The sequence below is a fragment of the Delphinapterus leucas genome, chromosome 6, assembly GCF_059928025.1.
Source record: "Delphinapterus leucas isolate spDelLeu-1000000601 "Yukka" chromosome 6, BTC_Dleu_Yukka2, whole genome shotgun sequence".
Taxonomy (NCBI): Eukaryota; Metazoa; Chordata; class Mammalia; order Artiodactyla; family Monodontidae; genus Delphinapterus; species Delphinapterus leucas.
The window spans coordinates 54,062,362-54,075,398 of record NC_143134.1 but is presented as its reverse complement, the minus strand read 5'-3'; the positions used below and the strand labels follow the sequence as shown (position 1 = coordinate 54,075,398).

At 38.5% G+C, this 13,037-nt stretch overlaps 1 protein-coding gene across 1 annotated transcript; it reads left to right on the top strand.

Annotated features, from left to right (window-relative positions):
- The first annotated feature begins 279 nt into the window (after positions 1–279).
- DMRTA1 (DMRT like family A1) lies at positions 280–6,052 on the top strand. The gene is made up of 2 exons (XM_022551677.2): positions 280–1,526; positions 4,818–6,052. The coding sequence occupies exons 1-2, from the start codon at positions 878–880 to the stop codon at positions 5,663–5,665; spliced, it is 1,497 nt and encodes a 498-aa protein (XP_022407385.2). The 5' UTR covers positions 280–877; the 3' UTR covers positions 5,666–6,052.
- The last annotated feature ends 6,985 nt before the right edge of the window (positions 6,053–13,037 follow it).

Sequence of the window (13,037 nt, the reverse complement as noted above, 5' to 3'; positions counted from 1 at the left end):
AATAATATTTCAAAATATAACGATATATAGAATCCAAATTTGCACCTCTAACTAAACATAATGCATGAGAAGATTCTGAATGTGAATCAGGCCCCTTAAATACTTATCCACTGTTTAGACGCAGCTCTAAGACCCATTTAAAATAAGGCATCTTTCAGGTGTGGGTAATATTTGCAGCTTGTTAAGCTGTGCTTTCTCATTAATATTGGCCATGCTACCATCCTAAAGACTTCATCTGGGAAAAGGAAAGAAAAGGAGAACTTCATGTCCAAATCTTCAAACTTTAGTAAGAGGAGCGAGGAACTGGGGAAAGAACTTCAAATCTTGCTTAATTTAAGAAGGGTAGTAAGAGGCATGGGGGCAGGGAGTGAAGGTTATCTTACAAAAAATATACATTGAGGAATTCATGGGGAAGCAGATGGGAGAAAGGGGCGTGTGTGTGTGTGTGTGTGTGTGTGTGTGAAGGGATAGTTTCTTTTGTCTCCCACTGCCCCTCCTCCCAGACGGTCAGGTCCCCACTCTCCGCCCCTGGCCCTCCTTCCCCAGGTTTTCAGCCCTTGGCCAGTAGACCCGGTGGGCGGGGTAGCCTCTGCAGTCTTGCTTTCCCCTGCTCCGAAGGCGAAGGCGCGCGGAGCACCGGGCATTAATTTAGCGCCCCAGGACTTTAAGAGGCTCAGTGGCATCTGCGCCTCTTAGAGCTTCCAGCTGTGGGGATCGGTTGTCCCCAGTTCTTCACGGGAATTGTGCCAGACTCTGTCGGTGTGTGGGTGGGAAGCAGCGGGACCAAGGCTGGTCCTCTCGGCCCTCGCATCCCAGCAGGGTTAGCTGTGGACAGCGCACTCTCCTGTGGTGAGCCCTCACCAGACACTTCTCAGAAATGGAGCAGTCACAGTGTGGCAGTAGAGACCAAAGCGGCAGCGGCCCACCCCACCTGGCCCCGGGGCTGGTAGCAGCGGCCCCTCCGCCCCAGTCTCCAGCGTTACCGGTACCCCCGGGGATACCTGTTCCTCCAACTTTCCTGCGCCCGTCCAGCCTCTTTCTACGGGCAGCCGCAGCCGCCACCGCGGGAAGCGGAGGCTGCCCGCCGCCTGCCGGAGTGGAAAGGGGGGTGGGCGCCGTGGCCTGCGGCTACCCACGGACACCCAAGTGCGCCCGTTGTCGCAACCACGGAGTCGTGTCAGCCCTCAAGGGCCACAAGCGCTTCTGCCGCTGGCGGGACTGCGCGTGTGCCAAGTGCACCCTGATCGCCGAGCGCCAGCGCGTCATGGCCGCACAGGTGGCGCTGCGCAGGCAGCAGGCCCAGGAGGAGAGCGAAGCCCGGGCGCTGCAGAGGTTTCTATACCCTGGACCCTCAGGGCCCGGGGGTCGATCATCCGGAGGCAGCAGCAGAACGGAGAATCCCCAGACCACAGCAAGTGGCCCTGCGACGGTGAGTGCACTGGGACTGAGTGCCTCGAGACAGGCTAGTGGTCTGGCGACTCCTGCTTTCGAGATTTTCCAGTCAGATTATACAGAGGAAAAACAAGGTGAGTAGATCTTACGTTTGTTCTTTGCAAAAGAAAAATGGTTGTTTTAAAGAAAAAAATCTTTGAAATAAGCAGCCGTGGCATGGAGGAGGGCAAGAAAAGTTGTTTAAAAGAAGCATTTAAGTTCTGGGAAACTGCTCTGCAATATGAATGTTAGTAAGGGTGTTAGGGACCTGACACATTTACTTCAGAAGGGCTTTCTGTTCCCTTAGGACCTAAAGCTTAGGTGATAGGATAAAGAAATGAAAAAGTGAAGTGCAAGTGATCAGTTGAGGAACTCATTCTAGGAATGGAGTTTGTGCCCAAGTTGCTATGACTTTCTCTTTGAGAGCAGAGAGCGGGCATTGAGTGAAAAGCTTAATGAGAGGAGCTACATTTTGAGCTTGCTGTGTACTATTTTCAGTTGTAAAACCAGAGGTCATCTGATCTTACATGGAAAACTCACTTATGGTTGGGAGTACAGTTCTTTACCTTTGGGACTAACCAACTAGAAGTGGGGAAGAGACTGAAATCTACCAAAGCATTTTTACTCCCTTCCCTTAAATTTTTTAAGCATTCTATCCCTTTTCTTCAACTGCTTTTCAGCCTCCAAAAGTGTAGAAAACTCTAACATTTGCAGTTTCACCTTTTCTCATAGGAAAGAAATTTAGATTTTCTAAAATCAGGTTTGTAAAAATGTTGGTATGAATTTCAAAGTCCAAGAATTTCTTATCCTTGGGGATGTTATCCTTAGCGGTTTCTTATCCAAGAAGTTCTTTTTTTCTCTTATTTATTGACTACAAATTGTCTTCACTCCCTGTGTTAGGTAGAAAAGATTTTCTTTTTGACTAGGGTTATCCCAACTTAACTTTTCATGCTAATATAAATCTCACTGTATTTTAGTGAATTTCATAGCCCTACAAGTAGGTCACTGAAAATGTCATTTTTGTATTTTTGTATAAATCTGAGACTGGTTGTATCATATGAAATTATAAGGTAATGATATAGTAAGTTATTAATTAGAACATTCCTTGAATTGTGAAAATTGCAGCTCTTAACAGATCACAGCATGTACTTTTGTGCTTTTGAAAAGAGTCTCTCTCTACTTAAATAAGGCATATATGATTTTGTTTTCACCTGTGTCACGTTTTTGTCCATGTTCTAGTTTATGTCAGTGGACAAAATGGACTTTAAACATTTCTCATGAAAAATGAAAGAAGGCTGGAGAACGAAGCTGTTAAGCAAAACTGCTATAAAAAGAAGTAAAAATTAAAATTCTGCAAACTAAATTGACAGTGAGATTTGACTGACAGCTCTCTGCTAGGCATTGATTTATTTATGTGATTTTTTGGGGGTGGGTGCTGTTTTATGGGGTCATTTATTTTATTTTATTGTTTGCCTCAGTTGACCTTCTTTGAAAAGCTGTTTCTCAACTAACTGTCTCCTCTTATTACAATGTCCATGAACTGTAGTAGTCTATTTATTCACTAGACCAAGACTTACAGTGATGCAGAGGTGAATAAGATTTTCCTACACAAAAGAATATTATATTCGAAAGAAGGAAAACTATGTGTGTCCCAAAATTACCTTACAAGACATAGCATACAATGATAAAAGTAAAGTAAAACCAGCTATAGGAGTTGAGGGAACACAGGTGATGTAAATGATATCACAGTATTTTAAAGACAGCTTATTTTCTAGATAGTCTTATGCAATCAGTATTTCATTACATTATATTGTATTCCATAAATACAATGTAATAACAAAAATTATTTTATGCATAAATTACTGTAGAGGTGAAATTTTGATACCTTACATGTTCAGGGGGTCATATGTGGTGAATCATATATAAATAAAATGGAATGGCAGACCAAGGCTAATCTATCTTTACTTCATTAGATAGGTTTTCTTGTTTTATTTAAGGTGAAAATACCAGTCTTTGTGATTTTGCAGGAGCAGCACCTTTTGTCATATGTTTGATGTAATGACAGCATTTTAACCCTCAAAGTGTTAAATTGTACACACTTTAATTTTAAAATAAACTGTAGATATTTGTTTAGAATGTAGGACCAGTCCTTGAGAAAACATAGTATTGCAAATCATGTTTGCAAATCACTGCTTCAGGCATTGTATGTTTTGTTACATTCATAAACATTGTACAAAAAGAAAGTTTGACAGTAAAACTCTGAGTACCCCATTGACATTTTACCCTTTCTAACGGAAATAGAGGTAAAATATATCTATAGGAAATGTAAACCTAAATAAAAGTTATTTGTTATTATTTTCCTGGCATTAGCCTTGCAAAAGGTTTTTAAAGATAGTATTGTGTCATTAATATTCATATACTCAACATGTTGAGGTAGAAAATCCTGTTTTTGTGTAAAAACATTTTTGGAAAATTGCCCTTAATACTGGAAAGGAGTCGCGATTTAAAGCATACGACCAAAATGGTTTTTTACAAGACACTTTGAAAATATACACAGATTGCAATAGTGAAAATAGTGCAGTTAATAATTTTATTTTAGAAACAATTTGATTGTAAACTCTTTTATTGATATTTCCTAGAGATTTAAAAAGAAAGTCCATATTTCACAGAGGATTATGAAAAAACACCAACTTTGTATTGTCTCTCACATGAAATGAAACATGCAAGCTCTGGTATGATTTGAGATTGGTACAGCAGTTGGCAATATTGGTTTAGATTTGAAATGAAATCAACAATTTTGTTATTTTCTCACATTATTCAGGTAACTTAATTGGAACCTGAAATGTGAGCATTAAAAAAATAGTTGTTGAAATTTAGCATTAGTGACTAAATAGAATATTCATTTTCGTACTAAGATTGTTCCTTCTTCTGATTTCTTATCTAAACAATTGTTCTATTTAGTTCTTTTTGCATAGTGTCATTGTGGGAAAAAAACCCTCCCGTGGATAACAACAAAACTTGGGTAACATTCAGGAAAATCTTGAATCACCAAATGGGCAAATAGTGTGAAATATTGGTGTTAACAGTTTGGGGGTAACAATAGACTTTCATCTTCTGATTCCTAAATAACTACAGCATTTGTATATTATATAATTTTGTAATTCTGAAATGACATAATAAATAGCGTTTTCCCACTGTTCCAACACCTGCATTTCCAAATGATCTTTTATAATTCTTGTTCATTAAAATTTCTTACATTGATTAATAAGTATTATTGATATACTATGAGTAAACAAGTTATTTTATCCAGCATTAATTTTGAGTGGGCAGTACTGTGTTCTTGGAAGTTTTCCCTTTATTTCATTCCTTTTTTTCCTCTTCCCCAGGACGAAAAGAGAGTAAATGTGACTCATGCCAGAGTGGACAAGAAGAACTGGTGTCTAAATCCCATCAGTTTACCCTGAGATCATCTCCTAAGTCTAATGATGTCACTGGAAAACAAAACGTCAGGTCATCTATTTCAGAAAACCCAAACAAGGATGATAGCATTCAGTCTCCTCATCCTGGGGAGCAGTCAGGAGGTGAAGAGAGTCCCAGGTCCCTGTCATCGTCTGATTTGGAATCAGGAAATGAAAGTGAGTGGGCCAAAGACTTCACTGATACTACAGTCAGCCTTCCCACTGTGTCCTCTAGACCAAGAGACCCTCTTGATATCCTTACCAAGATTTTCCCAAGTTACAGACGCAGCCGTCTAGAAGGCATTCTACAGTTCTGCAAAGGGGATGTGGTCCAAGCCATTGAACAGGTCCTAAATGGGAAGGAACACAAACCAGACACCAGGGACCTAGCAAGCTCAGGAGCCTTGGAAAATACAGCTTTTCAGAGAGCTTCGAATTTAAGTTTAGCTGGAATTGGTTTTGGAACTCTAGTAAATAAATCAGCTTTCTCTCCCCTTCACAGTACTTCTGCTTCTTATGGAGGTGATTCAAGTATCTACAGCTTAAATCCTAGACTAGGTATCAGTCCATTACGGCTGGCATATTCCTCTCCAGGAAGAGGGCTGTCTGGTTTCATGTCTCCCTACCTAACTCCTGGGTTGGCACCAGCATTGCCTTTTCGGCCAGCTTTGGATTATGCCTTTTCAGGGATGATTAGGGATTCTTCTTACCTTCCCATCAAAGATTCAGCAACTGGTGGCAGACTGTATTCAAGGCCAAATCAGAACAACATGTAATGCATCTGCCTACCTCCCGTTTTGGAATATTTCTAGAAGCATGCAATATAACCCTCACACCCACACATACCCACATCTGTTAATGTGTTCACTATGTATGGGAGTGGATTACTGGGCTTTAAAAATGCTATTTTTTTTTTATGAGCAGTATAATAGATTTGAGATCTAAAGACTCTTCTTTAGCATTTATTAAGTGAAAGAAACATTTAAACATTCTTTGTGCCTTGAATAAAGCCATTTCAGGGAATATGTTTACTGTAATGAATTTTTTCCCTAAGATATCAGTTATAAAATTCTTATTTTAAAACTATACTTGTTTTTATTTCATTGAAAAAATGGAGTTTATAATTAAAACATACATTATAAAGCAGTCTAGTGTTACTTACATAAAATGAAGCAGAAGGAATAATTGAAAAACTGAGGTAATTCTAAATAATTATTATTTTAAACTTTTTTTCTCCTGTTTCTTGTACACAGGAGAGAAAAAGCTTATTCAGAGTATTTAATTCACATATAAGTAATTAGCTGTAAGTTAAATTTTTGAGAAATTTAATACCTTATTTTTTTCTGAATGTCTTATTTTTCATTCATATCTGCCATTTGTGATAAGTGCCGTTAATAAAACATTTCTCTTTAAAGTAAACATTGTGAGATACACAAAGGCCTATGAAGTAAATCTTAGGAAATGAGAATGCTCCATCTCCTGGCCACTATCACTAATTGCAACTAAGTTCTGGTAGAGTATAGGAATTAGAAACAAATGGTTTCCTAATAGTATAAGGTAACCATTTTTTGAAATGGTCATCTTGGATCATGCTATATTGAATTTTCATATTACGGAGAGAACATGTACTGTGGATGAGGATTTATATCTTTAAGTATGGTTATGCTTGTATCTGGGGAAATATCCCTTTCCAAATGTTTGTGGCAGGAATATGGCAACCATTCTCAAAGGTAAAAATAATTTTATTTTGAAAACTTAAATAGCTGCTCATATAAATATTGATTGACTCTAGATAGATAATGCTTGCTGCATTGAGGAGAGATAAAATATTTCCAAAGGGGGAAAATTGCCATTAAATTTTAGAGGTTTTCTTGAGATTTTAAAATTACTTTTGTTTTCCATCTAGAGAATTTGAAAGCTATTTATTTCAGACAGTGTAAAGTCCCTGAGAACAAAACAGTTTTATGAAGTTTTCTTTATGTGTCATCATTTATTTTTTAAAGGACAGTAGCTCTATTCTATTGTCAGGAATAAATGGAAACCCAGCTGTGGTATAAAATAATTGATGAATTAGAGATGGTTTAAACAATTTGAACAGCATGATTTACTATGGATTTCTTAAATTATGTGTATGTGTGTGTGTGTTTATATACATCTCTGTCTATCTATCTGTTATACACATAAGCCCTATTGGTTCTGTCATCATGAAGGCTTTTCCATGGAGCCAGATAAAAATACATCAATATTTCTAAAGTACATTTTACCAGCAAATATCATATTAAATAACTGCGTAGTATCTGATGCTGATTTAAGATGTAAATATGTTTAAAGAATATGCATTATTATTATTATTTTTTTAAGAAGATGTTGGGGGTAGGAGTTTATTAATTAATTTATTTATTTTTGCTGTGTTGTGTCTTTGTTTCTGTGCGAGGGCTTTCTCTAGTTGTGGCAAGCGGGGGCCACTCTTCATCGCGGTGCGCGGGCCTCTCACTATCGCGGCCTCTCTTGTTGTGGAGCACAGGCTCCAGACGCGCAGGCTCAGTAGTTGTGGCTCACGGGCCTAGTTGCTCCGCGGCTTGTGGGATCCTCCGAGACCAGGGCTCGAACCCGTGTCCCCTGCATTAGCAGGCAGATTCTCAACCACTGTGCCACCAGGGAAGCCCAGAATATGCATTATTTTTAATTGTGTGAATGTGAGAAAGCAGATCTTGTAAAGATTTGATACAATCAATATTCATTATTTATAAAAAAAAGTTTTAGATTCTAAGCCTAAACCATGGTACAATGCTTGTCAAGTAGTTGATATTCAATTAATATATACTGAGTGAAGGATCATTTTGGATGGTAGATCTCTTTGAGACTCTGATAAAACTGAAGAACTCTGCAAAATGGCCTACAGACACAGTTTTGAATACAATTTCATGGGGTTCTTGAATCTCCTAAATGCCATTGGCCAGTCAGGTTGGAATCCTTGGTGATTCTTAAGGTGTTTCCATTGCATTAATTCATTTATCGAATCCTATTTTTTAAAAAGTGCTAGATGCTATTAGAGGATACGGAGTGTAAAATGTGCCCTCAGAGAAGTTACATTATACAGTAGAGATCTGATATAACAATACAACAGTGCTAGAGTTGCTGGATTCTTTATGTGGTTTATATAATGATGTGCATGTATCCATTTGCTTTTTGAATTGGGGAGAACATCCATTTGGGGCAGTATTCAAATTTTTAAAAATGTTTTTAATTTTAAAACTTAATTTACATAATGCTTTATACATTTCATACCCTTTACAATAAGTTTAGAACTTAAATAGTCTTAAGATTATGTTGTCCAACCACTAAATTGAATGTGAGGAAATTGAGGTTTGGTAGTAGTGTTGTCCGACATCCCTAAGGTTAAAATAATGGTGTCAATCGTCAGGAGTGGAAGTTACTTCACCATTTTCAATTAGACTATAAGGCCTGAGGAAGGATTCATGCCTGTTTGTCCACTCACAGCTTTGTCTAGTATCTGGTACATAAATAGGTGCTCAAGTAATAGTTTTCCACTGACTCAATTAATGAAAGATTAAAAAAAATATTAGCTTAGAAATTCATTTATTCAGCTATTTATTAAGCACCTACTTTGTGCCAGGCATTGCGCTAGACCAGGGGATAAAGAGGTGAATAAGATATAAGACCTGCCCTCAAGCTGCTCACAGTCTGTTGCCCATGTGTACAAAAATAACCAACCAACCAGTGATGGTACTATTTGACAATGTTGGTACTTCAGTGAGTTCTCTGTAATCTTGCAGTTTTTGCTCATCCATGCTGCTTGAGGTCTGAACTCCTAAGCCACCAATTAGGGGTGGGAAGGAAGACGGAGAACATCTGTTTCCATGTTGTATGTTTAGGCAAGTCCATTTCTGTTTGTCCAAGAGGTAAGCAACTTCCAGGTCTATGGTGAAAGAAGTGGGCAAAGAGGAAGTTTTGTTTGCTTGAATGGAGTCTTGTGTGGAAATCACTCTAGTTTCCTCATGGCCTCTAGATCAGAGTTATTGTCCAGTCTTCCTGGGGTTGGTCTTTTGGAATTCCTCTGATTCAGTGCATAGATCTCATGGTGTAAGCTCTCACCTAGCTATTCTGTGAAAATGGGTTAGGGTTGGGGGGACAATTGAGGAACATGTGAGTCAAATATACTATTTTTCTCTTCAACTTCTACTGAAACAAAAAGATTCTGGGGATTTTAAGACCTTCCCCTCTAGACATTCCTAGCTGTGAACGTGGAACTAAGAAAACTACTAATGAAGTGGCCTATGCATTCAACTCTTTTTAAAAATGCATTTTCCTTAGACATTTGTTTGTCTTTGAAAGTGAAAAGCCTGCAGAATACAAGAGAAGCTTGGAATAAAGCACCTTATTGTATACCACTGTAAAGAGAATCATTCTCCCAAGCACAAGATGAAATGAAGTGCATCATCAGCTTCATAAAGGCAAAGCTTTCCTCAGGGCAGCCTGATTCTTAAGCATAGATGCTCATCCTTTAGGTCAAGGCTAGTGGGAAAAGTTCTTGCTCAGATCCATTCCTCCCACCCCCATGTATCTCCACATAATCTCGTTATTAATGCCTGTGTTGCAAAGCTAGACCCTTAATTATTTGGCACCATCTCCTCTAAAATTGAAGTTATTTTGATGTAGCACTTCAGAGCAGCTGTGCCAAACATGAAAATACCTTTTTTTGGTTTTTGCTTTGGTTTTTTGTTTTTGCTTCTCTCATTTTCAAATGAGAGAAATTCATTGGCATTTCCCCTTTCTGAACTCCATGCTAATGATGGGGGTTTAGGGAAAAACAAGATGACAAATGTGACAACTATGAAGATGTCTGTTTCTCAGTTTTGTCTAACTGGTAATTTTAAAAAATGACATTTTAATGTTTTTAAAACTGTGTCACGGTATCCTCAAGTCAAAATGACCACATTATGTAGTCCTATGAGGATGTACATAATTTTAAAATAGGAACACAAATGTGGCCTTATCAAAACATCTGTGTCAAAAAGGTTCTTTAAAATATCAAATGTTTTTTATTAAAATCCATCCTAGAGACAAGTTCAATTAAAAAAGTGGACTGGATGTTGATACAGTTAGGAGGAAATATATAAAAGTTGAGCAAGTGTGCCAAAGAATGTTGACTAGAAAAATCCAAGTCAAGCAGCAGGTGTTTTAGATTCCTGTCCTTGACCTTTTATAAAACTTCTGTCCATCAATTAGATGAAGGAATAAAGATATACAATTCATTATTATCTTATTCATGGACAGCACACATCTGTGAATGGCAGCTAATCTTTTGATTGACAGAATCAAATTTTAAATGATTGATTCTTACCCTCTAACTTCCATTCCAGTGAGCTGATATAACATTCAAGATCTTAGGATTAAAAAAAATCAACTGCACACATAAATAAGAAGGAAGAGAGACCTGGATTTATAACAACTTTTTGAGAAAAAAGTAGTAGTATTTATTGGTAAATCCACTATGAGATTACCATGTAACATGGCTGTTCTAAAAGTCAATTGAAATTTAGGTTTCATTAATAGGAAAACATATGTAAAAGGAGAGAGGTGATGGTACCATGTACTCTGAAATATCAGTTCGTCAGATATTAGCTAAAGTAGTGTGGTCAGTTCTGAGTGCCAGATACTAGGAGTGATTCTAAAACTTGGGATATAAGCAAAGAGGCATCAGATGCTAAATGATTGTGGTGGTGGTGGTGGTAGGGTTCTAGGAGAAGGATTTTTAAAAGGAGAAATGAAAACGTTTAAAGAGCTAGCATATGACAGAAATGACTGTAAGGGGCATAGGAGGCAAAAGTTACATAGATAATTTAGAGGAACATAAAGAAGGGTACTGTAATTGCATTTAATACACGGACTTGGAACCCCAAAGGCAGACACCACCAGAGAAACGTACAGTCTTAGATCCAGTTTGTTTGTTGCTGTTTAGTTTTTCATTTCATAGGTGAGCCATTCTTTCATAATTTATTGCACTTTTTTTTTTGGATTCTTTTGAGGGGTATGTGGAGTAAATGAGCAGCTTTGTGTTCATGCTACATTTATCAGTCAAGATTCAGCCAGGAAAACAGAGTGCCTTTAAGTATATATGGAAATGAGGGACTTATTTTAGGAATTAGACTGAACACAAACAAAAGGAGCTGGGAAGACAAAGTTTGGAAGAGGGAAACAGGCAGATCAAAGAGTCACTAACGAATCTGCCTAAAGCACTGGTATGTGTAGACAAGTGGGGAAAAGTAGAAACTTGCAGGAAATCTGTGAGGTCCAGCATGTCAAGTCACTCAAATGGTCCCAAGGGAAGGTGCTGTGAAGGGGTATAAAGGAAGTTAGTGCCTCTGCATAGCTTCTAACGCTGTGGGTCTGCAAGCAGGTACCAGGTGGTGGGCCTGCTGCCACTGTTGATCAGCAAGGTCAGCAGTCCAGTGCACCCCTTGCCAACATGGCATTCATACTCACTCATAGCAGCCATATTTACTTCCAAATAAAGGCAAAAGCAAATTCATTATTTCACCTAAAATTGATTCTTTGTACAATAACATGCTAGTCCTCTCCCTAAAAGAAGATACAAAGTGACTTACCCATGTTTGAGGGATGCTCATTCCTCTTCTGGCTGAGTCAGATCCCCCATTGAATATCCTATAATTTTAATCCCAAGGTACTCTTATAACCACTATTAGTAACTCTTACGTTAGAGTAAGGAAATGGGAGAGAGGGAAAATTGGTACACACATACACACACACACCCCCCCTAGAAGCAAGGAAGAAATAAATGCTCCTATCAGTGCCCTCATGTTTGCAACTGGTCATGGAATCTAAGATGGTATTTATAACTTTTCCCACTCTCCATTTCATATTCCCTGTACTCTTTGCAAGTCTATTAAGTCAATTGTGGTTCCTTACTTGGTGGATGACCCAAATCTTCTTTCCTGAAGAGTCTGTGTTATTACAGTCCTGCCTTTATTGGGTTGTTCTAGCTTTCCATTAACTTTTACCACAAAATATGGGAAGACTAAGTGACACTCTGGAGGATCTTGTGCATGCTGGAAATATTTTCCTCACCCTTTCTTCTTCTTTCAGAGGTATGAGCTGCTCAAAGTAGCCAATGGTAGTCTCAGGTTCCAATACAATGTTGTATTCTTTGGTGGAATCATTTCTCCTTTGTGAAGTAAGACTTCTAAACCCAAAAAAGCTGTAGGGAAAGGAAACAAAACTGTTGCTATTGCATCATTATCGTTAATATGAGAGGAGCTGTTTCCATATCTGTCCTGTGATTCCTAAACTGAATTCTGGGTATAGGAAAAACATCACTACATATTTATAGCTTACTCAAAGCATATCTTACATCCAGGATGACATTATTTCAGCCCCATAAAGTGCTGTCACCAGCTGGTGCCATAACAGTCTTTCAAAGGCCATTCCATAATTTTATTAGGCCAGCTGTTTCAGGATGAGGGGAACGTAATGATACCAGAGAAGTCCATGAGCATGAGACCAATGTTGCACTTCATTTGCTATAAAATGGTTTTTTTTTTTTTGTCAGAAGCAATGTCGTATGGAATACTGTGAGGGTGAATATGGCATTCTGTAAGCCCACAGATGGTGGTTTTAGCAGAAACATTGAGAGGAGGAAAGGCAAAACCATATCCAGCATATATATGTCTTTTCCAGTGAGAACAAAAAGCTGCTCCTTCAATGATGGAAGTGATTCAGTATAATGAACTGCTACCAGGTGGCTGGCTAGTTCCCTCAGGGAATGGTGCCACTTTAGGGGCTCGGTGTTGATATTTGCTCTTGGCAGGTTGGGAACTCAGCAATGGCTCTAGCCAAATTGGCCTTGATGAGTGGAAATCCATATTGCTAAGCCCATACCTAAGATCCATATCTCCTTACATGGTCATTGTCTTCATGAGCCAATTGGGAATAAAATAATGGGAAAAGAATGGGTTACCTTATGCATATATTTATTAAGATCTCCTCCTCTAAGGTTGCTGTTTGGTGAACATTTGTATGGGACAAAAGTATTCTCATATTTGTACCCATTTGGAGAAGTGTTTCCACATACATCTTCTCTGGATCATACTTCTTCATGTTTCTTCC